The sequence below is a fragment of the Coregonus clupeaformis genome, unplaced genomic scaffold, assembly GCF_020615455.1.
Source record: "Coregonus clupeaformis isolate EN_2021a unplaced genomic scaffold, ASM2061545v1 scaf0236, whole genome shotgun sequence".
Taxonomy (NCBI): Eukaryota; Metazoa; Chordata; class Actinopteri; order Salmoniformes; family Salmonidae; genus Coregonus; species Coregonus clupeaformis.
Genome location: NW_025533691.1, coordinates 373,649 through 400,972, shown reverse-complemented (window position 1 = coordinate 400,972; position 27,324 = coordinate 373,649). Strand labels below are relative to the sequence as shown.

Sequence of the window (27,324 nt, the reverse complement as noted above, 5' to 3'; positions counted from 1 at the left end):
AGCATACTTCCAAAGTTGTGGCAAAATGGCTTAAGGACAACAAAGTCAAGGTATTCGAGTGGCCATCACAAAGCCCTGACCTCAATCCTATAGAAAATGTGTGCAGAACTGAAAAAGCGTGTGCGAGCAAGGACGCCTACAAACCTGACTCAATTACACCAGCTCTGTCAGGAGGAATGGGCTAAAATTCACCCAACTTCTTGTGGGAAGCTTGTGGAAGGCTACCCAAAACGTTTGACCCAAGTTAAACAATTTAAAGGCAATGCTACCAAATACTAATTGAGTGTATGTAAACTTCTGACCCACAGGAATGTGATGAAAAAAATAAAAGCTGAAATAAATCATTCTCTCTACTATTATTCTGACATTTCACATTCTTAAAATAAAGTGGTGATCCTAACTGACCTAAAACATGGGATTTCTGCTAGGATTAAATGTCAGGAATTGTGAAAAACTGAGTTTAAATGTATTTGGCTAAGGTGTATGTAAACTTCCGACTTAAACTGTGTGTGTGTGTGTGTATATATATATATATATATATATATATTGTATATGTGTGTATATGTGTGTGTGTGTATATGTATATATGTGTATATATATATATATATATATACACATATACCTACCTAAAGGGGTCCTACAATTCTAAATCAAGTAGCTACTTGATCCATGGAATGACCATCTTAAAACAAGTCCATATGTCAGCTTAGAGCAACAGTCTTTTTTTTATATACTGTAGTCATCATTCTTTGATGTGGTTTCCTTCAAATATCATCAAATTTCATGAAAAACATGATTTTGACTGTTAATGACCGTTAGTGCAAAAAGGGTCAATGCAGATAGACAGCTAACTCTTTTGACTCATCACATATGCTGCTGCTGCTAATGTTTATTATCTATTGTCTATCCCTACCTATATGTAAATCTTCCTCAATTACCTCGTACCCCTGCACATCAACTCTGTACTGGTACCCTGTGTATAAAGACAAGTTATTGTTACTCATTGTGTATTTATTCCGCGTGTTATTATTTTATATTATTTCTATTTTTTTTCTCTCTGCATTGTCGTTAAGGGCCCGTAGCATTTCACCTGTTTACGAAAATTGACAAATCCAATTTCATTTGATTTGATGGTGGCTGGATAGATATCAGCGTTGGATAATGGTCTCGTCTCATGTTGGCCAGAGAAGACAGGAGAGGAGCCATAGCACCACCACACTGCTGTGCTGAATACCATCACTAACCACTTTCATTATTGCTCTCTCTTTCTTGCTCTCCGCATTTGTATCTTGCTCCTCTCTCGTTTTTTCCCTCTGTGTTTGAGAGATTTGCAGACAGGACTACTAGGCTTTATTAATCCTGCTGTGTGTGTGGTTATCTATCAGAGGGAGCGTGTTAGAATAGTCTTTCAGGCTGTGTGATATCCCTTCTGCCCTCCCCTCCTAGCAGCATCGCATACAATACCAGTCAAAAGTTTGGACACACCTACTCATTCAAGGGTTTTTCTTTATTTGTACTATTTTCTACATTGTAGAATAATGGTGAAGACATCAGAACTATGAAATAACAAATATGGAATCATCTAGTAACCAAAAAAGTGTTAAACAAATGAAATTATATTTTATATTTGAGATTCTTCAAATAGCCAACCTTTGCCTTTATGACAGTTTTGCGCACTCTTGGCATTCTCTCAACCAGCTTCACCTGGAATGCTTTCCCAACAGTCTTGAAGGAGTTCCCACATATGCTGAGCACTTGTTCGATACTTTTCCTTCACTCTGCCGTCCGACTCATCCCAAACTCAATTGGGTTGAAGTCGGGGGATTGTGGAGGCCAGGTCATCTGATGCAGCACTCCATCACTCTCCTTCATTGTAAAATAGCCCTTACACAGCCTGGAGGTGTGTGTTGGGTCATTGTCCTGATGAAAAATAAATGATAGTCCCACTAAGCGCAAACCAGATGCGATGGCGTATCGCTGCCGAATGCTGTGGTAGCCATGCTGGTTAAGTGTGCCTTGAATTCTAAATAAATCACAGACAGTGTCACCAGCAAAGCACCCCCACACCATAACACCACCACCTCCATGCTTTACGGTGGGAACTACACATGCAGAGATCATCCATTCACCCACACCGCGTCTCACAAAGACACGGCGGTTGGAACCCAAAATCTCCAATTTGGACTCCAGACCAAAGGACAAATTTCCACCAGTCTAATGTCCATTGCTCGTGTTTCTTGGCCCAAGCAGGTCTCTTCTTCTTATTGGTGTCCTTTAGTGGTTTCTTTGCAGCAAATCAAATCAAATTGTATTTGTCACATGCGACGAATACAACAGGTGTAGACCTTACAGTGAAATGCTTACTTACAAGCTCTTAACCAACAATGCAGTTTTGAGAAAGAATACCCTAAAAAAAAAAAGGGGCCAGGCAATACATTTGTCCATGAAGGCCATGAAGGCCTGAATCACACAGGTCCCCTCTGAACAGTTGATGTTGAGATGTGTCTGTGACTTGAACTCTGAAGCATTTATTTGGGCTGCAATTTCTGAGGCTGGTAACTCTAATGAACTTATCCTCTGCAGCAGAGGTAACTCTGGGTCTTACATTCCTGTGGCGGTCCTCATGAGAGCCAGTTTCATCATAGCACTTGATGGTTTTTGCGACTGCACTTTAAGAAACTTTCAAAGTTCTTAATTTTCCGTATTGACTGACCTTCATGTCTTAAAGTAACGATGGACTGTCATTTCTCTTTGCTTATTTGAGCTGTTCTTGCCATAATATGGACTCGGTTTTTAACCAAATAAGGCTTTATTCTGTATACCTGTCTTGTCACCCCTACCTTTCACAACCCAACTGATTGGCTCAAATGCATTAAGAAGGAAAGAAATTCCACAAATTAACTTTTAAGAAGGCACACCTGTTAATTTAAATGCATCCCAGGTTACTACCTCATGAAGCTGGTTGAGAGAATGCCAAGAGTGTGCAAAGATGTCATCAAGGCAAAGGGTGGCTATTTGAAGAATCTCATATAAAATGGTTTGATTTTGTTTAACACTTTTTGGGTTACTACATGATTCCATATGTATTATTTCATAGTTTTGATGTCTTCACTATTATTCTACAATGTAAAAATAAATAAAAACCCTTGAATGAGTAGGTGTGTCCAAACTTTTGACTGGTAGTGTATATTCCAGTGTTTTCCCTACATTCATTTAGCAGCAGCGGGTCGTAATTGCTAAATCCTTGCCGCCACTACAAAAGATATTCACACCCGTTGACTTTTTTTGCATTTTGTTGTTACAGCCTGAATTTAAAATGGATTACATTGATCCCCATAATGTCAAAGTTGAATTATGTTTAGCTAAAGTTTTACAAATTAATAAAAAATGAAAAGCTGAAATGTCTTTAGTCAATACAGTGGGGGGAAAAAAGTATTTAGTCAGCCACCAATTGTGCAAGTTCTCCCACTTAAAAAGATGAGAGAGGCCTGTAATTTTCATCATAGGTACACGTCAACTATGACAGACATATTGAGATTTTTTTTCTCCAGAAAATCACATTGTAGGATTTTTTATGAATTTATTTGCAAATTATGGTGGAAAATAAGTATTTGGTCACCTACAAACAAGCAAGATTTCTGGCTCTCACAGACCTGTAACTTCTTATTTAAGAGGCTCCTCTGTCCTCCACTCATTACCTGTATTAATGGCACCTGTTTGAACTTGTTATCAGTATAAAATACACCTGTCCACAACCTCAAACAGTCACACTCCAAACTCCACTATGGCCAAGACCAAAGAGCTGTCAAAGGACACCAGAAACAAAATTGTAGACCTGCACCAGGCTGGGAAGACTGAATCTGCAATAGGTAAGCAGCTTGGTTTGAAGAAATCAACTGTGGGAGCAATTATTAGGAAATGGAAGACATACAACACTGATAATCTCCCTCGATCTGGGGCTCCACGCAAGATCTCACACCGTGGGGTCAAAATGATCACAAGAACGGTGAGCAAAAATCCCAGAACCACACAGGGGGACCTAGTGAATGACCTGCAGAGAGCTGGGACCAAAGTAACAAAGCCTACCATCAGTAACACACTATGCCGCCAGGGACTCAAATCCTGCAGTGCCAGACGTGTCTCCCTGCTTAAGCCAGTACATGTCCAGGCCCGTCTGAAGTTTGCTAGAGTGCATTTGGATGATCCAGAAGAGGATTGGGAGAATGTCATATGGTCAGATGAAACCAAAATAGAACTTTTTGGTAAAAACTCAACTCGTCGTGTTTGGAGGACAAAGAATGCTGAGTTGCATCCAAAGAACACCATACCTACTGTGAAGCATGGGGGTGGAAACATCATGCTTTGGGGCTGTTTTTCTGCAAAGGGATCAGGACGACTGATCCGTGTAAAGGAAAGAATGAATGGGGCCATGTATCGTGAGATTTTGAGTGAAAACCTCCTTCCATCAGCAAGGGCATTGAAGATGAAACGTGGCTGGGTCTTTCAGCATGACAATGATCCCAAACACACCGCCCGGGCAACGAAGGAGTGGCTTCGTAAGAAGCATTTCAAGGTCCTGGAGTGGCCTAGCCAGTCTCCAGATCTCAACCCCATAGAAAATCTTTGGAGGGAGTTGAAAGTCTGTTGCCCAGCGACAGCCCCAAAACATCACTGCTCTAGAGGAGATCTGCATGGAGGAATGGGCCTTACAGAAAACGTTTGACCTGTGTTATTGCCAACAAAGGGTATATAACAAAGTATTGAGAAACTTTTGTTATTGACCAAATACTTATTTTCCACCATAATTTGCAAATAAATTCATTAAAAATCCTACAATGTGATTTTCTGGATTTTTTCTCCTCATTTTGTCTGTCATAGTTGACGTGTACCTATGATGAAAATTACAGGCCTCTCATCTTTTTAAGTGGGAGAACTTGCACAATTGGTGGCTGACTAAATACTTTTTTTCCCCACTGTAAGTATTCAACCACTTTGTTAGGGCAAGTCTAAATAAGTTCAGGAGTAAATATTTGCTTAACAAGTCACATAAGTTAAATGGACTCACTTTGTATGCAATAATAGTGTTTAACATGATTATTTTATGACTACCTCATCTCTGTACCCCACACATACAATTATCTGTAAGGTCCCTCAGTCGAGCAGTGAATTCCAACCACCAGGGAGGTTTTCCAATGTCTCACAAAGAAGGGCACCTATTGGTAGAAGAAAATACAAAAAAAAACATTGAATATCTCTTTGAGCATGGTGAAGTTATTAATTACTCTTTGGATGGTGTATCAATACACTCAGTCACTATAAAGATACAGGCGTCCTTCTTACCTCAGTTGCCAGAGAGGAGGGAAACTGCTCAGGGATTTCACCATGAGACAGAGCTCCAGAGTTCCTCTGTGGAGATGGGAGATCCTTCCAGAAGGACAACCATCTCTGCAGCACTCCACCAATCAGGCCTTTATGGTAGAGTGGCCAGACGAAAGCCACTCCTCAGTAAAAGGCACATCACATCCCGCATGGAGTTTGCCAAAAGGCACCTAAAGGACTCCGACCATGAGAAACAAGATTATCTGGTCTGATGAAGCCAAGATTGAACTCTTTGGCCTGAATGTCAAGCGTCATGTCTAGAGGAAACCTGGCACCATCCCTACGGTGAAGCATGGTGGTGGCAGCATCATGCCGCGGGGATGTTTTTCAGCGGCAGGGACTGGGAGACTAGTCAGGATCAAGGGAAAGATGAACGGAGCAAAGTACAGAGAGATCCTTGATGAAAACCTGCTCCAGAGCGTTCAGGATCTGGGGCGATGGTTCACCTTCTAACAGGACAACGACCCTAAGCACACAGCCAAGACAACGCAGGAGTGGCTTCAGAACAAGTCTCTGAATTTCATTGTGTGGCCAAATAAAGCCCGGACTTGAACCCGATTGAACAGCTCTGGAGAGACCAGAAAAGGGCTGTTGAGCGACGCTCCCCATCCAACCTGACAGTGCTTTAGAGGATCTGCAGAGAAGAATGGGAGAAACTTCCCAAATATATGTTTGCCAAGCTTTTAGCGTCATACCCAAGAGGACTCAAGGCTGTAATAACTGCCAAAGGTGCTTCAACAAAGTACTGAGTAAAGGTTCTGAATCTTTATGTAAATGTAATATTTCCTTGGTTTATTTTATTTATAAATTTGCTACAATTTCTAAAAACTGTTTTTTGCTTTGTCATTATGAGGTATTGTGTGTAGATTGTTGGGGAAAAACAATTGAATCCATTTTAGAATAAGGCTGTAATGTAACAAAATGTGGAAAAAGTAAAGGGGTCTGAATACTTTTTGAATGCACTGTATGCTAACATGGGATGCAGTCCAGCAGCAGAACTGCAGTCTTCTATCTACAGTCCTATTACACACAACCAGGATGCCTTCAGCAGGACAGTATGGGCAGGTTTCCCGACACAAGGCTATTCCTAGACTAAAAAGCTATTTCAACAGAAATTCTCAGTTGAGCATGCTTTTTAGTCCAATAATAGGATTAATCTGTGTCTGGGAAACCGGTCCTATACAGTCCCGTATATAGTCTCTGTGAGCATAGTACTTACCTTGTTGTGGTTCTAGTGGTTTAGCCTATCCGTGGGTGGCTAACTGACTGCCTGCTCGTAGGAGCAGTGTCATCTCTCTGTGGTCATTACATAGAATCATATCCCTCACTGTCTGGCCCGCTCACTCACATAACTGCATCATAGTCTCTCAGTCAGTCCCATCTACTGAGCATGGATTCAGTTGGAAAGCGTTTGACCTGTAATCGTGGTCAGCCATCGGTCACAGAGAGAAGAGCAGTGAAAGCAGAGACGTCCTGTTTACTGTGGATGGGTGGAGAGCAGACTGACAAGGCTCTGATCTTTAAACACACTGACGGACTCTGGTGTTTACAGGAAACTGCTCTCTGGGGGGCACCGGGTCGGGTTACATTGATCAGCACTGTTAACTGGACTGAAAGCCACACCACAGGCCAGGCAGACATAATACACACTGTCAACAACCACCTCAGGTTTATCAACATTAACGGCATTGATGTGGCCGTATAAGGATATGTTATTTTTTTTATCAAGTGACATTTTAATGGGACTTTTGACTCCAGTTGGATTGGGAGTGTTTTCAGTGCACTTAGGATCTGCTAACTCATCTATGCAGTCCTTATGCAGTGTCTGTCTTTGTAAAAGCACATCTGCTTGCATTGCCTGGATGTTGAGGGTACTCTAACCAAGCCCAGGAGATCCCACTGCTGAGGATATTATGCAACCAGAGCTGCATCTCATTCCAAAAAGTTGCTTGCTCGCTCGCTCCCTTCTCCTCGTTCACTTCCCTTTACAAATAGGCTGATGCATAGTGACATCACAAAGAATGGTACTCTTGGTATGCTTTGTCTAAAGGCCTGCTGAGTTGTGGGATAGGATGAGAACTGAGACATGATATGGACACCTACCTGTCCTTCCTACAACCCCAGACAGCATAGCAGGGCTCACTTTGTATTACCCTCACACAGTAGAATCCAGGATGTTTTCCAGAGAGCATCTCTCCCTCCAGCCCCACCCTCTGGCTCCCTGCTCAGCTCAGAGAGCAGTTGCCATAGCGATTAAAGGGGCAGCTGAGTTCAGGTTTGTTTGGATGCCTGTTCGTCCCCAGAGAGGAAGAGGAGAAGCGTGAGGGATAACTGGGCCCAAAATCTGTCTTCTCCAGCAGGTTGCGTTTTATTCTCGTTTTTTTCCGCTCACCAAGCGAGGAATTTCTGTATGGAGGTCAATGAGCGTGTGTTGAATTTGGTTAACAAAAAATATAATGGCTTATTTGCTATCTGTGGCTTTATTTCATTGAATAGAAGTTTCGGAATGCTTAGGTTGTTACGAGTGTACTGATCTAAATAGGACACGTGACATCCCGGCAACTTTGAGAAAAAACACTTTATATTGGAATTGTGCCTGTTATTACACCTGTTTCTGCCCTCTCATTGGCTAGAATGGTCCCACCTGATCTTGCCGCCTCCCGACTGCCTTCCATTTTTGAAGAAATGTATTTTCATTGATAGAGCGGCCAGTGGAGTATCTGGTCAATATAATGGATTATCTGTGTCTTCCCTCAGACCCCAAGATGCAGATTAAACAGGCTTTGATCCCCAGGCCTGCTAATCAATTGCCACTCTACTGACCTGCTAGCCTTCATGGCTTTGTTTCTCTGTAATACACTACAGACCTGCTAGCCTAGCTGTTAGCACTTTTCTTTCCACTCACACCATTCCTGCAGGGGAGGATGAATGAATTGAGTAGGTAATAAGATTATTTGTTATTACAGATTTATTAGATAATTGGATCATACATTTGGATTCCATCCCGTGGTCGACAGCCTTCCTTCCCTCCCTCCCTCCCTCCCTCTCTGTTTGCAGCCCGTTAGTTAGTCTGTTGGTTGTTTTTCAGCATGTAGGTCATGTCTTCATATGATCGTTTCCCAGGGCAGAATAGCACACTGGAGCATTCTGGGAAGGGCTGTGAAACAGCGCCATGGCAACGCGCCTGTGGGTGAGGTCTGATTCACGCACGTCGGGCGGAGGAGGGGAGGAGAGCGGAGATGGGGAGAAACCTAGCAGTGGATGTCTGATAATGGGATGAAGAACCAAATAGGATAATTCAGAACCCAGAGAGCTGAGCCTCACTGAGAGAATACACATACCATCACTGTCCAGAGGGTAGGGGGAGGGGAGGAGAGAACAGGGGGGGAAAGGGGGCGAGAGGAGGGATGTGCTGAGTTAAAGCAGTTGAGGGAGATTGAGAGAAACATGAAGGGGAAGATGTGGAGGGAATATGCAGCTAAATGAGGCTGGAGGAGAGGGAGGTGTGTGTGTGTGTCGGTTTGTGTTCAGACTGGCGACAAGATCAGAGTAGAATTCACAAGTGGTAATGAATGGAACAACTCTGGAAAATACACAGGGAGGGTTCATAAGAAGCAACCTGAGAAAATAATGCACTCCAGTTAGGTCAAACACCAGGATGGTTGAGGGAGGGATCAAAGAGCAACATAGGAATTAATACGACTTTGGCGTTCTAAACGATTCCTCCAGTGGCTCTAAACATGAGCAGCTATAGAAAGCAATGTTTATCTAAGCATTAACTCCACCATGGCTCGTTGGCCAAAGCCTATGTGGAAATAAATTGTTTTTTGTAGGGTTTTTGAATAAATGCTGAAAAATGTCTGTGGTAAATACAGGCTTAGGAGATCTTATACGTTTTGTTTTATGAGATAATCTTCATCAGCTAATTCCACTTTTTGTAAATTCTGAAGCAATTATGTAATCAAAACAATCACATAATTCATAAAGGTCACTGACGGATATTATCGCATAGAACAAAACATATATGATCTCCTAAGGCTGTGTTAACCTCGGACCTTATTTTCAGCATTTATCCCAAAACCCCATTCTTTCCCCCATAGGAATGTCTGAACGAACCAGAGGTAACTTCCGTTTTTTTAGGACAACAAGCTGGGGAGCTCTATTATGACAGAGATGGATTCCTCCAATCACTTCTCTAGGGGACGTGGGTTTGACGAGACAAAGCCCCTCCCCCAGGGTTATATCCTCATCTCTCCTCCTCAATATTCATAAGCTCATTACAATATTCCCTTTCCCATTAGCCCCCATGTCGGAGCTCTGATAACATCTCCAATTACACATATACTCTTCTGCTGATTGTCAAACTGTGTTCCCCGGGTGGCTAATATCCTCCTAATGAACAGTAATTTCCTTGTTGGATGACCGTGGTGGAGAGTGAGCGAGGGAGCATGTAGCTGCTCTTGTGGGAAATGATACAGCAGTGGCGATGTTAGTCTTACAGATTCCCAGGCCTGCTGGGCTAGGCTTTGCTGTGCTGTGCTGTGGGGTCACTGGGATGGATGCTTTAGTAACTGCGGTAGTGGATGAATCCTGAGTGGGGAGGGATGATGTGGTGGTGATGACTTTATAATGACGACTGGAGGGGCCAGAGACACTGATCTCCGCTCGAGGGAGAAAGAAAGAGTGAGACTGAGAGATGAGGCTCAGCCTGGTGGTGAGGCTGGTTTGAGCAGCTGCCAGCCTGTATCATGCTGAGAAACTCTGCAGTCAATAGCCGGCACTCTGAAATGAGCGGACACCTCCAATAAGCTAGCACACCCCATCTCTATTCTCCAGTGTTGATTTGTTTGCGTATTTGTGTGAGTGTGTTTGATATTTCCTATCAATCCATATGCATTAGTGCAGGAGTGCACAGTAGTGAGTACTGTGCCAGTAGGAAACACCTCTCTGTTTGGCGCATACGTTCTGTAGCGTACAGTGTGTTTCTAGGGGTGTGTCTTACATGGGCTCCGTCCTTGGCGTAGTCTAAATCCTCTAGTCCCTCAGAGAGGAGTGGATGTTTGGGGAGGAATTGTTGCATGTCGCCCTGATTTAATAAACAGTATTTATTTATTTATTTCTCTCAGTGCTGAAGTTTAGCGGTCGGGCTGGACCTGCTGGGAGCGTTAGACACGGTGAGAAGAGACTCCGCGTCCAAAATGGGCCACTATTCCCTATATAGTGCGCTACTGGTTTGCCCTATGGGCTCTGGTCAAAAGTAGGACACTATAAAGGGGCTAGGGTACCATTTGAGACACACCAGAGACTGGAGCTAGCTCGGGTCCCTCCCAACAGGATGTTGTCACATTTCCCTCTCAACTCCTCCAGCTCTCCCCTTCTCCCCTATTCCTAGCGTTTCACTCTGATTTAAACTTTTAACAAGCAGGCTGGTGCCAAATTGGACTTCAGGCAGGAAAGCAGACACATTTGCCCGCTTCTGAGTCTGTTAGGAATGCGTATAAGCCCCTCAAACACGAGAGGAAAAAGGGATAAGGAGAAAGTTACAACTCTTTTGAACAATCCACTTTAATGACAGCCTAAAAAGGAGCACGAAATGAGCCCCCCCCAAACCATCTAATGTTTGACAAAACATCACATTTGTGACGAGAAACTGTGTTCTTTGGAGTAACGCTACAAGCTATTGGATGGGCCACTCAGGAGCCAGTTCCCCACAACTCTGCAGCTCTGGAGTCGTTAACTTCTATAAATATTCATATTAGTACTGATGACTGGAAAGAGGAACGCTTAATAATGGTACAGGACGTCACGTTCAGAAGACCCATCATGCAGAGTGAGATGTTAGGGAGGAGGAAGGAAGAACATTTACTGCTGCTGCTCACCACAGTGTAGGTGTCCCTAAAACGAGACATCGCTCACATTCACCGCTTCAGCATTTCATCGAAGTGCTGTAGCTCAGTAAATATTCATCAGGCCGTATATAGTGACTGGCAGGTCCCACATCACAGCCCACAGCCCTATCCCACAGTCCCTCTGGAGATGGGCCACAGTGGGGAGAGAGATAGAGGAGAGAGAAAGAGACATGGAGAAGAGACAAGTTTATCCATAGAAAACAAAAAGCCTAACTGTTTTAGGCAGGCGCCAACAGAGCTAGGAAGGGGGAGAACCTCGCCTTTGTAATGGGAGGAACGTTGATGTGTCCTAGGTCGGAGATGAATGAGTTATCACCCAGGCTAGAAGCTTACGCTGAGAGACTGGATGTGAGAATGGATGTTCTCCGGGTGTGAAAAGTCTGTCAGCAGCTGCGCGCACACTTCCATTGTCTCCCACTCACGCGCGCACATACACACACGTGCACACACTTCATTTAAAATCCAGAATCTCAGCCCACACACCCCATTGAGTTCAGGGTTAACCCCGGCGCGTATAAGTAAAAGGTTAGACAAAAAAATATTTTAAAAAATGAAAGCGTGACAGAAATCCTATACCCATCTTACTGTGTCAAGGGTTTTAGTGCCTACAGCCCTACATAGATGTATAAGAAGTATTGCCAACTCAAAGTACAGGCCTAGTCTTCCTGATTTATCCAGTGGTTCAGTGAATGGATTAGCCGATGTCAAAACATGAACAAAAACAAATTGGTGAAGAGTTAATTGTACCCTGTTTCTAATAAAACAGCAACAGACCTAAAAAGCTGTAGAATACAGGTAACTGCCAAAATAAAGGAAACACTTGAATAATGAGGTATACAAAGTATATTAAAAGCAGGTGCTTCCACACAGTTGTGGTTCCTGAGCAATTACTAAGTAATTAACATCCCCTCATGCTTAGTGTCATGTATAGAAATGCTGGGCATGCCCAGTTGGCCATTATTTTGGCTACCATGGCTAAGCCCCCATCCACAGGGCACGAGTGGTCAACAAAGGATTTGATGCGCATGAAAACTATTTAAACCATGCATCATGGCCGTCTCAGATCTAAACCCAATTGAACACTTGTGGGAGGTTCTGGAGCGGCGCCTTTTACACCACCATCAACAAAACACTGAATGATGGAATTTCTCATCGAAGAATGGTGTCGCATCCCTCCAATAGAGTTCCACACTTGTAGAATCTTTGCCAAGGCCCATTGAAGCTCTTTTGGTTCGTGGTGGCCCAACACCTTAAGACACTTTTTATGTTGGTTTCTCCTTTATTTTTGCTGTTACCTGTATATTATTTCCAACAGTCCCTGGTAAGGCTATTTCATAATGCACACGAGAGATTTACTCTGGTTTCCCCCTTTTCAAATTCCTTGATCTCAATGTTAGACACAGAAGGATTGATGTACTCGGATTATATGATTTAGGCTACAGTACCTGTATATCGCTGGTGTTTGAAGGATCTGGTGACCTTAGTTTTTTTCAGCTATGCTGCTGTACCGAACGCGCAGAAGTCTCCACACACAGTTCTTGTCGGCTGACTTTGTGTATTACAACTTTCAAGAAACGTTGCTACTCTTGCTCTTCAGCCATAGAAGTCATTTGTTGAAAATGTACACAATATGTTAATCTGAGAGGGGCCTGGTACACTTAAAATAACACATTGGACATTACATAGGCTTCTGTAAAGCGATGGAGTGCACAAAAAACTGCCAGAAGGCAGTTTGTCCCCCTGGTTAGCGGTTCAAAGCCCACATGCTAAAGCCCACATGCTCTCTGCAATAGTCGTGCACATCAGTAATTGGGATTTTTTTTTTTATATATATATATTTCTTCTCCCTCTTTTAAGAGAGAATGCAAGAACAACTTTCGGCAAGAATGTCCCTTCACCCCTCAAAGAGTTATCAGATTACTTATCCGATGTAATCTCCAATGTAATGTTATCAGACCTCATGCTGGAGTTACACAAAGCAACATTCACACAATTTTTGTTGCAGGTTGCAAGTGACATCTAAAGCAACTTTGCTGTTACATGAAGCAACTCAAACGCGATTAAAATTGTATGCAACAGCCAATCAAATTGAAACTGCTTCTGTCATATTGTTTGAGAATTCTAAACTCACACCATGTCATCTGCTGCATTACATCGTGATTTCACAAATGATATGTTTATCCAACTGTTTCGTTATTGTATAAGGCTTGATTTAGACAAAATGCTGTCTGTACAATTTAGCTAGCTAGACAAAATGAAATTGTCAGCACTGTTTGATCAAGCTAGCTACATACTTTTGGTCATGTAGTGTATGTGCACACTGGCTCGTCGAACATCTCATTCCAAAATCATGGGCATCAATATGGAGTTGGTCCCCCCTTTGCTGCTATAACAGCCTCCACTCTTCTGGGAAGGCTTTCCACTAGTTGTTGGAATATTGCTGCGGGGACTTGCGTCCATTCAGCCACGAGCATTAGTGAGGTTGGGCACTGATGTTGAGCTATTAGGCCTGGCTCGCAGTCAGTGTTCCAATTCATCCCAAAGGTGTTCGATGGGGTTGAGGTCAGGGCTCTGTGCAGGCCAGTCAGATTCTTCCACACTGATCTCAACAAACTATTTCTGTATGGACCTCGCTTTGTGTACAGGGGCATTGTCATGCTGAAACAGGAAAGGCTTGCCACAAAGTTGGAAGCACAGAATCATCTAGAATGTCATTGTATGCTGTAGCGTTAAGATTTCCCTTCACTGGAACTAAGGGACCTAGCCGAACCATGAAAAACAGCCCCAGACCATTATTCCTCCTCCACCAAACTTTACAGTTGCCACTATTCATTGGGGCAGATAGCATTCTCCTGGAATCCGCCAAACCCAGATTCGTCCTTCGGACTGCCAGATGGTGAAGCATGATTCATCACTCCAGAGAACGCGTTTCCACTGCTCCAGAGTCCAATGACTGCGAGCATTACACCACTCAAGCCGACACTTTGGCTTGTGTGCGGCTGCTCGGCCATGGAAACCCAATTTCATGAAGCTCCCGATGAACAGTTCTTGTGCTGATGTTGCTTCCAGAGGCAGTTTGGAACTCGGTAGTGAGTGTTGCAACTGAGGACAGACGATTCTACGCGCTTCAGCACTCGGCGGTCCTGTTCTGTGAGCTTGTGTGGCCTACCACTTCGCGTCTGAGCTGTTGTTGCTCCTAGAAGTTTCCACTTCACAATAACAGCACTTACAATTGACCGGGTCAGCTCTAGCAGGGCAGACATTTGACTAACTGACTTGTTGGAAAGGTGGCATCCTATGACGGTGCCACTTTGAAAGTCGCTGATCTCTTCAGTAAGGCCATTCTACTGCCAATGTTTGTCTATGGAGATTGCATGGCGGTGTACTCGAAGTTTATACACCTGTCAGCAACGGGTGTGGCTGAAATGGCCTAATCCACTAATTTGAAGGGGTGTCCACATACTTTTGTATACATAGCTTGGTTAGCTCATTACTAGCTACACTAACAACAAGCTTGCTAGTTAGTACAGCTCATATTGAACAATTTTAGTTGAAACTGGTCAGAGAGAGGTCTGGGTTCACTTCAGAAATTGTATTAATTGACTTCCAAACCATGTACATAAACCTTTACTAGCCCTGATTCCAGTATTTATTTACACAGCTCTAGTTTGGGTAATGTCTCTTCTGTCCACCTTGATCACGGTTTCCACAGCACTGACAGCTGTTTTGTTGACATGACAACTTCCCAAATCTTCGAATGGATCATGTGACAAAAGCATTAGCTTTGATTGGCTTGCAAGTAGTTGCACAAAGTTGAAAGGTTTGCAGATTAGTTACAGGGGGGTGTTTCACGGAGCAATCAAGAAGCAACTCCGTTCCAAGCAACTAAAATTGTGTGCAAGTTGCGTCGTGTAACTGCAGCCTAAGGAATCAAGCAGGCATCTTCTTGTCATTGTTGATATTTTGACTCTCCGGTTAGGGTTAACAATGAAGAGTAGACGATCAGAAAAAAACGTTGTAAATCCTATTTGGGATTCTCAGCTCCACTGAGAAGGCAGGGCACTGAGTGTCATCTCAAACACAGTAGCACGCAAGACTCTGATCAGGCCCTCTGTTGTTAGCAGACCCAGTGTGTTGTGTTTACAGTCTCTGTTGTAGTCCTGTGGAGCTAACAGCAAACCCTTTGGTAAGAGAGATCAATGACTTACAGCTTTAATCCAGTCTATTAGCATAACCCGTTGTGTTCTTAGTGGGAGGGAGCCTGAAGTGTCTTTGGCTTGGCCAGCGTCTTGGTGGTGATGGTGTGGGGCCTACAGTAACCCGCCAGTCAATCTGTGTATGTAGGGTCATGTCCTCAGTAGAAGGCCCAGTCAGAGATGCTCACAGGAACCGGCCAGTGGATAGATGCTGCCAGTGGATAGATGGTCCTTTTGTAGCTAAATTGGTAGAGCATGGCGCTTGTAACGCCAGGGTAGTGGGTTTGATTCCCAGAACCACCCATACGTAAAATGTGTGCACGCACGACTGTAAGTCGCTTTGGATAAAAGCGTCTGCTAAATGGTGCATATATATATTATATTGTTATTATACTGTAGATGCTGCAGCAGCAGACGTTCCAATGCAGAGACAGATAAGTTGAGTCATTTGGTGGTGGGCCTGGGAGGCTGGAGCGGAGCGTGGTCCGAGTTGGCCATGGAGGAGATTGGCTTCCCTTACTCCACAATGATCACTAAGCCAAACCCACATGCTGTTTATTCAGGAAAAACCGAGAGGGTGAGATGTTGGCGGGATGCGAGAGAGGTGAGGGAAAGAGAGGTGAGAGGAAGGGGAGAGGCAAAGAGCGGAGAGGGAGAGAGATTGCTAGACAGAGAGGGGGCTGAGAGGAGGCTTTGCCATGGACTCAGTCTCAGCTTCAGCGCAGTGGCTGTCTGGTTCTCCCTCATAAACTCCCTCTCCACTGGGCCCAGGGTCTGGTCTGTTGGAGTGGAGCTCTCCCTCCCCCTCACACACACCCCCGCCAGTTTATTAGACTGAGAAAATGAAGTCTGAATAATGAAACCATCACGTTCCGTGCCATGTGTGGATTCATACTGGAGCGCTAGGAAATCTGTCACCCAATGAAACTGGCAGAGGAGAGGGAGGGAGGGAGGGAGAGTGTGGCTGTTATGATTATTCCCCAAATAAACCTCATCCAATTTGTTTCAGATTAACAATGTCTTGCATCTTTAATACTTCCAGGTGTAAATGCTAATCCAGCTTCATTTGATATGATTGGCCCAATTTGAGAGGTGTTAAGGGAGGGAGGGATTGAGGGAAAAGTTTTGATCAGGCTGATTAAGTAACAAGTACAAAGGGATGATAAATGGAGATAGGAGGAGTGGAGGACGGACCGATAGAGGGAGGGGTTAGATGGATGAAAACGATGTAAACCATACGTCATGGCCGTCAGATCTCAACCCAACTGAACACTTGTGGGAGATTCTGGAGCGATGCTTGACACAGCGTTTTCCATCAACAAAAACACCAAATGATGGAATTTCTCGTAGAAGAATGGTGTCACATCTCTCCAGTAGAGTTCCAGACACTTGTAGAGTCTTTGCCAAGGCGCATTGTAGCTCTTTTGGCTCGTGGTGGCCCAACGCCCTGTTAAGACACTTATGTTGGTGTTTCCTTTATTTTTGCAGTTACATGTATATTATTTCCATAAGAACAGTCCCTCGAAAGGCTGATGTTGAGATGAAAATGTTGTACAGACAGGTAGGGAGAGGAAGGGCCTCTTTCAATTCATTAATAGCTTTTCAATTCACTTCCTTAATTGACTTGAAATGAAAACTGAATTGTACCCAATTCTGAGGGGTGGATTCCTGGGTGTGGATGGAGAGATGGAATGAGGGGGCATAGATGAAACGATAGAGGTAGAGGAGGGTATATTGACAGACTGGGTTCTCTGCTGGCGGTGGCCGTGTGACGCGTGTCGGGGTCCTGGCTGTTCTGCTACCAGGAGGGCCGATCTGTCCAGATCCCAGGCAGGCCAGAGTCTCAGCCTTAGTGTCAGCCTCAGCCAGCCAGCCCGGTGGGTGTATTTTTAGAGTGATTTAGGACCACTGTCAATAGTGATAACACTGCAGCTCCAGCAGAACTACAGCCTGGCTGGTCCTCTCCTCGTGAGGGGTTCAGCAGCAAAGTTGGTGAAACCCTGTTGTGTTTCTTCTGGTTCATTATTATTATTATTATTAATATTATTATTATTATTATTATTATTATTATTATTATTATTATTATTATTATTATACTGTTTCTTCTTGCAAGGAAAATTAACATGCAGATTCCCGTGAGACGGTAAGGCCTAGGAGGGTGCAACTTGACATGATGGTAAAGGCCCATAGTCCACACCCTCTCATGCAAAGCCATGTCAATTGGCCGCATGGTGGTGCTATAACAAGTATTTGAAAATGCTCACTTTGAAGGCTCATGCCGTGTGACCTAGTCATGAAATTAGGTACAAAGGTCCCTCTCCTCACAACGTACAAATTTGCCTCAAGTACCCATAAGGTCTGTAATGATGGATCTTTTGCCATTTAGAATTTTGTGAAAAACACTTAAATTATATCTCCTCCGGAACCACTGGGCCGATCTGTGTGAAACTTGATGTGTAGCATCTATGGACAAAAGCCTCAAAACACAATATATTCCAGCCTAGTAACTCAAACAACATGGCCGCTATAAACCAATGAACAAGTGGGCGTGGTCTGGCATATATATCAAATATGTTTTTTTGTATTGTAACAACTTGATACACATGTTCAAAACACCATATACACTCAGTGGCCAGTTTTAGGTACACCCATCAAGTACTGGGTCGGACCCCCCTTTGCCTCCAGAACAGCCTGAAGTCTTCAGGGCATGAAAACATTGCTCAATTGCTATCAAAGGACCTAACGTGCAACGGGTAAACATTCCCCAAACCATTACACCACCGCCACCAGCCTGTACCGATGACACCAGGACAGATGGGGCCATGGAATCATGCTGCTTACGCCAAATCCTGACTCTGCCATCAGCATGACGCAACAGGAACCTGTATTCATCGGACCAGGCAATGTTTTTCCACTCCTCAATTATCCAGTGTTCGTGATCACGTGCCCACTGGAGCCGCTTCTTCTTGTTTTTAGCTGATAGGAGTGGAACCCTGTTTGGTCGTCTGCTGCAATAGCCCATCCGTGACAAGGACCGACGAGTTGTGGGTTCCGAGATGTCGTTCTGCACACCACTGTTGTACTGCGCCGTTATTTGCCTGTTTGTGCCCCAACTGTTAGCTTGCACAATTCTTGCCATTCTCCATCGACATCTCTCATCAATGAGCTATTTTCGCCCGCAGGACTGCCACTGACTGGATGTTTTTTTGTTTGTCGCACCATTCTCTATAAACCCTAGACACTGTAGTGTGTGAAAAGCCCAGGAGGCTGGCCATTTCTGCGATACTGGAACCGGCGCGCATGGCCCCGACGATCATTCCACGATCAGTCGCTTAGTTTACTCGTATTGCCCATTCTAACGTTCAGTTGAACAGTAAATTGATGCCGGTCTGCCTGCTTTATACAGCAAGCCACGGCCATGTGACTCACTGTCTGTAGGAGCGAACCATTTTCGGGGTGGTGTACCTAATAAACTGGCCACTGTGTGTATAAGCGCATGTAGATCGACCACACGGTGGCATTACAACGGGGCCATATTTATATCTCTTGATCTGTTTGACTCCGAGTGATGAAATGTGGCACACATGCTCAGGGATGTGAGTCTAGCTAGCCTGTATAATATGGTTATGTTTGGCCACATGGGGGCTCTGTTGGGCAGGGAAAAAACATTAATGCAAGCTCATTGGCTCATAGCGGCCATATTGTTTTAGCTAGAGTCCTGGAAAATATTGAGTTTGAAAATGTGCATTCATAGATGCTATATACCAAATTTGGGGACAAGCGGTCCAGCGCTTCTGGAAAAAACGTTTAAAGTAGTCAAAATCATTGGAAAATTGTCCAAAATACCGTATTGGTCCGAATATAAGACGACCCTGATTATAAGACGACCCCCCGTTTTTCAACACAAACATTTAGAAAAACAGATTTGCAGACTAGATTTGCCGAACAAAGAACTTCATTTTATTTTAAAATAACAATATTAAAAACACAGTGAATTAAACACAAAGGCAAACTATGTACAGTATGATTCAAAATTAATATCAAGCAATAATAAAGCAACATTTTTAAATAACAGAGAAAATACAGGCCACACATTTAACTAAACTTAACAAAAATTCGCCAAACTTCTCCTCCGATGTCTCTCTATCCCTCACACACGTCCTCTGCCCCGCTGTGTTCGCTCTCGCTGTCATCGCTCCCCAGCTGCTCCGCTTCCACCGGCTCCTCCCAAAGCACGTCGTCCTCGCTGCCGTCCAATGCATTTGAGATGCAACATTTTTTTAAAGCCATCGATGATGCTCTGTGAGGGAATAGCATCCCATGCATGCAGGATCCATTCACACAGTAGACTTCTCTCCGAAGTCTGACGGCAGGCGTTGGGCCAAACTCGTTCTCCGTCTAAGTGACAGTCCATTACGCCGCATCATCCTACGACACCAGCCGAGGCTGGCTTTAAATCCAGTGATGTTGAGCTCTCTGGCGATTTCCAGGGCCTTAACCTGGATGACAGCTCTGGTAATGGGCATTCCCTCACTTCTTTTTTCCCTGACATATTCAAAACCCTCCGGTCAACCTCAATGAAACGACCACTTTGAGGACCACGGAAGGATTTTCGCTGACTGTTAGCATCTTTTAGACGTTGTTTTTCTGCTCGCCATCTTCTTACATTACACTCAGTGACCCCGAATGTCTTGGCAGCTTGGCAGTTGTTAGATGACTCTGCCTTATTGACAACCATTATTTTGAAATTGGCATCATAGCTCCTCCGCTGTTGTTTATTGACCTGGCCCACTTTTGAGCCACTTGTCTCTAAATGGTCAGCCTGTCTTTCCATCTTTAAACACCGGTAACGGGCTGGTTGTTAAGACGCCTCTTCCTCCGTCCGGAACGAATTTTTGGCGCCATCTGTGCCCGCGAATGTGTATTGACATTTAAAGGGAGCGCCGAAGAAGAGAAACTGCGCTCTGAATACTAGACCCCGAATATAAGACGACCCGACTTTTTTGGACCTATTTCGAGGGGAAAAAAAGGCCGTCTTATATTCGGACCAATACGGTACATCAAAAATAATATTAAATTGCATGATCAGTTTTATTTTGAGTTCTGATAAAAAAAAATTGACGTTGAGTTCTGGTATTTGGTAAGCGTGGTAAACGATACAGAAGTAGCTAATCTTAGGGCAATGTGTCCAATTTGTTTTGATGGTGGCACAGTGGGCACACAGCTGAACCCCGGCAATGCTGCTTGCAGCTTTAATTATAATAGTTACTTATCAGACCCGTGCTGCAGGGTTCAACCCAGCTACAACAGCAGCCACAAAAAGTCTAACCAGCCACAGACCTAGAGCACCAGTACTCTAATAAGATCAAATATCAGCCTAGTAAGGCTGTGGTATTAACTACAAATAAAATGTTACTCGCCACATACACAGTTAACAGCATGTATAAAAGGTGCAGTGAAATGCTTGCTGCAGTGAAATGCATGCACAGATGTAGGTCTAGTACTAGAAATGTAGTATCAAAAAGAGCAACAGTGTTACAGCTGTACCATCAAACTGAGCTGCAGTATTAAGATGTAGTATTAAACTAAGGCCGCTTCAGCAGTATTAAACAGAACTACAGTGATAGAGCTTTGCTGTTAAAGTGAATTATAATGACCCACACTCACCACCCTGGGCAGACTGCATCACTCCCTTGGCCTGTGGTCACATTGAGGGAGGGGAGGAGTGTGAGTGATTTGGCTGTCAGTCATGTTTTAATGAAGATCCCTGCTAGCCTCTCTCGCTCTCCCCATTGAAGGTGAGCTAGTGATTACCCTAGACTCCAGAGAGGAGAGGGCTGATCTGGTCTCCCTCTCACTCATTCACAGTCTCCACAGGGGGAGGTGGGTCGTAGTGGAAATTGTAAAGTCATGGTGCAGCCTAGAGATTTATAAACCATAGGCAACCCAATTTGAAGTAGGCAATACTCTGATCATTGGCTGATCGCTCCTTAATGTCCATGCTAAAACAGGTTATATCCATCTAGAGATCTCCGTCTATCTCTGTGGTGCATGGGCCCAAAGTCACGCCTGCTGTAGTGGCACAGCACCTCCTACTGTTTGGGGGACAACACCTCCTACTTTTAGGGGGACAGCAGCACCTACTTTTAGGGGGACAGAACCTCCTACTGTTAAGTGGACAGCACCTCCTACTCTTAGGGGGACATTGTACAACGATAAAACACAGAACCAGGAGTGTTCCCTGACCATGTGACCTAACAAGGAAAAACTCTTGGCCCAGGAGTTCTCCCCAAAGAATGTAAGAGGGGCGCTGCGCCACCTTGTCGACTGGCTGCACCACTTTGTAAAACTGGTGGTTCCCAAACTGTGGGGCGCGCCCCCATACTATTGAAAGTTGTAATAGTAGAATGCACAAGGGGCAATTTCGGAATTGAGTAGTGCATCATCAGTTTTCCTCTTGTCATGTCAGTCATTGCATACCTTAGAGAACTATTTATAACTTTGTTTTTTAGCTAGGTTCTTTAGCCCATAGATTTTGTTGTAATGTTTGAGCCACTCAAATATCACATGAATACACATTAGACATGGCAAAATGTATACAATTGCAAGAAAATGAGCTTTAAAACGGCAACATTTTCACAACAAGAGGGGTGTGATCAGTTTGTCATGAACAGTACTTGTGCCCATAGAAATAGACGTGGGGAGCGTTGGATGTTCCCCAATGCTGAAAGTTTGAGAACCCCTGCCCTAATATAGTATTTATTTTTGCACTATATTTCAGGAAATGGCAGTTACAGGTGTATAAAAACGCAAAAATCTCTGAGACCGAAGGGGAGATCTGCCCTGTTCCGGGCCTCCCCTTTCACAGGACTCTGCAGCACCACCTTGTTAAAATATCCTGGGGAGAACCCTATGTGGGTTTCATTCATTTGACGTTGGCCACACATACTGTGTATATCAGGGTTGGGGTCAATTCCAGTCAATTCAGAACATTTACAAATTACACATTTTCCTTATTGAAAAGCATCGAAGAGAATTGGAATTTCACTGTACTACCTGAATTGACTAGAATTTAAATGTAATTGACCCCTAACCCTGATGTATATGGTAATAAGTCACTTTGGTTACATTATTTATTGTTACATGAGACCCTAACCCTGTGTTTGTTTGTCCTCTGTCCAGGTAATTCCCAGATGGGGGCCACCATAGTGGATGCCTTAGACAGCCTGTACATGATGGGCCTTCATGACGAGTTCAAGGACGGACAAGAGTGGATAGAGCAGAACCTGGACTTCAGTGTGGTGAGTAGAGCACAAAACCTTTAAGTTACTGTACTCCAGTAGTGAAAACACTGTAGTTAGCCACCTTCTGGCCTGTAGTCTTCAGTGCCTTAATAAACATACTGTAGAACCTTCAGAGAACCTAGAACCAGCAACAACATGCTTGATGCCACTTATACCTGGAAATCAGATCTACTAACAACCATACAGACAGGGGGCGCTAGGGTCAGCTCACAGACTGCAGATATGAGCTGCGCTTTGCAGACAGGCCAAGCTACAGATAGAATGTTCTGGTGTTTAGTCCCTGTCCAGTAGTGAAGCCTTTTGAGACATGAGGAGAGGAGTGTCTAGCGTTGCTGTGATGGAAGGGAGGGAGAACTGAACACAGGAGTAGGAGTCATGGAAACGATGTGGGCAGGGAGAGTGTTGCAGCCCACAAACCAGACCACATAAAGGGCCAATGGACTACAATCAGTACACCCCTGACTGGGACACCTGTCTGTTTCTCTGGTTTCTCTCTCTCTCACTCTTAAAGCCCTGCAGATGTAATGACAGCACAGGCGGTGTGTGAGTGTTTATGACAGGCTGACGCTGAGGGATGTAATTAACCTCTGGACTGCTCTGAGGGAGAGAAGGATAAGTAAGCTGGAGAGAGAGATGGGAGAAACAAAGAGAAGATGGATCAGAGAGAGGGGAGGGTGAGAGAAAAAGGGAGGGAGGATGTTAATGATCTGAGAAGTGGAAGTGTTGATTGAGATGAGTTCTATCTAATGCCTCAACACACTGCATAACATACGACAAGAAGATTTAGGCGTTAACGGTTAAACTCATAAGCTGTCATGGATGTTAAGCTTGTCTCTTGGTATGCCCTGATCTCCCTCCCTTCTGATGCCTCTGATGAAAATAGCAATTCCCAAGTGACAAATGGGAATGGTTTCAAATTCCTCAAAATAGTTGTTTTGCAGTAGTGTTTTGTAGCTTGTGGTGGCTCTAAAATATCATTTGAAGCTTCCTTAAGTTAGGCTTGCAGTGAAAATGAAAGGTTTGTTTGAGCTCTGTTTACATCAGGGATGGGCAACTGGCGGCTCGCGGGCCCCCCTTTTGAAGGCCCTCGGATCAACCCCATTTGGTGGGAGGCTGGAGTGATGCGTGATCTGAGTTGGCCATGGAGGGGATTGGCTGCCCCGACTTCTCACTGATCATTAAGCCAGACCCACATGCTGTTTACCCAGGAGAAACAGAGAAGGTGATATACAGTGAGGGGAAAAAAGTATTTGATCCCCTGTTGATTTTGTACATTTGCCCACTGACAAAGACATGATCAGTCTATCATTTTAATGGTAGGTTTATTTGAACAGTGAGAGACAGAATAACAACAACAAAATCCAGAAAAACGCATGTCAAAAATGTTAGAAATTGATTTGCATTTTAATGAGGGAAATAAGTATTTGACCCCTCTGCAAAACATGACTTAGTACTTGGTGGCAAAACCCTTGTTGGCAATCAGAGGTCAGACGTTTCTTGTAGTTGGCCACCAGGTTTGCACACATCTCAGGAGGGATTTTGTTCCACTCCTCTTTGCAGATCTTCTCCAAGTCATTAAGGTTTTGAGGCTGACGTTTGGCAACTCGAACCTTCAGCTCCCTCCACAGATTTTCTATGGGATTAAGGTCTGGAGACTGGCTAGGCCACTCCAGGACCTTAATGTGCTTCTTCTTGAGCCACTCCTTTGTTGCCTTGGCCGTGTGTTTTGGGTCATTGTCATGCTGGAATACCCATCCACGACCCATTTTCAATGCCCTGGCTGAGGGAAGGAGGTTCTCACCCAAGATTTGACGGTACATGGCCCCGTCCATCGTCCCTTTGATGCGGTGAAGTTGTCCTGTCTCCTTAGCAGAAAAACACCCCCAAAGCATAATGTTTCCACCTCCATGTTTGACGGTGGGGATGGTGTTCTTGGGGTCATAGGAAGCATTGCTCCTCCTCCAAACACGGCGAGTTGAGTTGATGCCAAAGAGCTCGATTTTGGTCTCATCTGACCACAACACTTTCACCCAGTTCTCCTCTGAATCATTCAGATGTTCATTGGCAAACTTCAGACGGCCCTGTATATGTGCTTTCTTGAGCAGGGGGACCTTGCGGGGGCTGCAGGATTTGTCCTTCACGGTGTAGTGTGTTACCAATTGTTTTCTTGGTGACTATGGTCTCAGCTGCCTTGAGATCATTGACAAGATCCTCCCGTGTAGTTCTGGGCTGATTCCTCACCGTTCTCATGATCATTGCAACTCCACGAGGTGAGATCTTGCATGGAGCCCCAGGCCGAGGGAGATTGACAGTTATTTTATGTTTCTTCCATTTGCGAATAATCGCACCAACTGTTGTCACCTTCTCACCAAGCTGCTTGTCGATGGTCTTGTAGCCCATTCCAGCCTTTGTGTAGGTCTACAATCTTGCCCCTGACATCCTTGGAGAGCTCTTTGGTCTTGGCCATGGTGGAGAGTTTGGAATCTGATTGATTGATTGCTTCTGTGGACAGGTGTTTTTTATACAGGTAACAAGCTGAGATTAGGAACACTCCCTTTTAAGAGTGTGCTCCTAATCTCAGCTCGTTACCTGTATAAAAGACACCTGGGAGCCAGAAATCTTTCTGATTGAGAGGGGGTCAAATACTTATTTCCCTCATTAAAATGCAAATCAATTTATAACATTTTTGACATGCGTTTTTCTGGATTTTTGTTGTTGTTATTCTGTCTCTCACTGCTCAAATAAACCTACCATTAAAATTATAGACTGATCATTTCTTTGTCAGTGGGCAAACATACAAAATCAGCAGGGGATCAAATACTTTTTTCCCTCACTGTAATAGTATCATCCGCAAGTTTCACATTTTTTACAGATTGACCAATGATATTTATATTAATAGTGAAGAAAACAGGTCTCAAAATCGACCCCTGTTGTACACCTTCATGTACTTTAAGAAATTCTGACTTTTAATCACGATGGCCTGAGTTCTGTCACTAAGATAATCATGAAACCATGAACAGGTGTCAGCTCAGGCCTATCGAGGGCAACTTATTCAATAAAATAGCATGATAAACAGTATCAAAAGCTTTTGATAGTTCCACAAACAAAGCAGCACATTTGTCTAAAGCATTGACAAAATAATTAACAACTGAAGTGGTTGCTGTAATAGTGCTATGCCCAGGCCTAAACCCTGTTTGGTTTACATTCAAAATACATTTCTCAGATAAAAAAAAAAGAGTGAAGTTGTACATTTACCAAGGTTTCAAAAATCTTAGCTAGCCAAGGAATCCTTGAAATGGGTCGATTTTTAATTATTAAGATCACTACTATCCCCACCCTTATGGAGTGGCAGCACAAGAGCTGATTTCTATACTTTTTGAATATTTCCTGATAACAATTTTAAATTACAAATGTGGGTTATTATTTTTACATTGGATAAAAGTAGAGCTTTTAGCTAAAAAATTATATATCATACACTACAGTTGAGGAACAATGGGGAAAGTAATTCTGCTTGTTTTGGTAAACCTACTGGAGAGCTCTTCTTTGTTTACACCCATTCAGCATCGTTCACACCCTCTTCAGCCTTAGCCCCACCCATCTCTTTAAGGATTCACATGAGGCCATGTACTAAACAACCAAAGATTTCAAGACTAATGGCCAGTTTATACTACGTCGTTATGAAAAAGTATAAACATAAAAACTACAGGATGCAAGACATCAGCAGCCTGGTGTTCCAAAATAGCATAACTAGTGTATTTTACCACAAATAAACTCACCCGTTTAAAACTGAATTTAGTAAATGTCAATCTAGCAAACCAGGCAACTAAAAGCAACTTTCTAAACAATGTTTTGGTTAGTTTCTAGCTTGTTTGTTAGCTAGCTAACTAAGGTTAAGTTAGCTGGCTAGCCAGTTCAAATAATAACCATATCATATAGCTGACAAAGTCTTCACTTTAGCTCATTTGTCTTCATTATTACAGGAAAATAAACTCACCAGATCATTATTTACAAGTTAATGGCAAGCCAATTACAGAACATAGTTTACGGTTGTGAGTGTGACTAAATAAAAACAGGGCATTCTACCAGAGAATTTCAGATCTTGGACACTGTCTCATTGGCCTAACGTTATATCCTAATTTGACTTTGGTGCAGGTCATGTTCTTCACATTACCGTCTCTGGTAAACGCATATAAAATCAACGTTTATTTGTCACATGCACAGGCTACAGAAGGTGTAGTAAAATGGTTACTTGCATAGTGGAGTCTTTTGTTAAGACATGTAGCTAGCTAGCTAATCAATGAACCATAATCCAAACTCATAACGTTACTACCCTGCATGAATCTGCAGCTAGCTAACCAACCAGGTTCAATGTTAGCTAGCTAACATTAGGCTATAACTAGCAATGCAAATGGCTCTGAGATACGAATAATATTACTACACAGATCATATACGTAATGTTAGCTAGCGAGCCAGCCAGCTAACGTTAGCTAGCTAGCTAACAGTGCACTTTAACTTGAAATGAAAACTACTTTCTGA

At 43.7% G+C, this 27,324-nt stretch overlaps 1 protein-coding gene across 1 annotated transcript in view; it reads left to right on the top strand.

Moving 5' to 3' along the window:
• LOC121536877 (mannosyl-oligosaccharide 1,2-alpha-mannosidase IB-like) overlaps positions 1-27,324 on the top strand; it is a 103,477-nt gene that overhangs the window by 35,450 nt on the left and 40,703 nt on the right. The window contains exon 5 of the mRNA XM_045214334.1: positions 22,667-22,785. Within this exon, the coding sequence (XP_045070269.1) occupies positions 22,667-22,785 (119 nt within the window). The remainder of the gene's footprint in view (positions 1-22,666; positions 22,786-27,324) is intronic.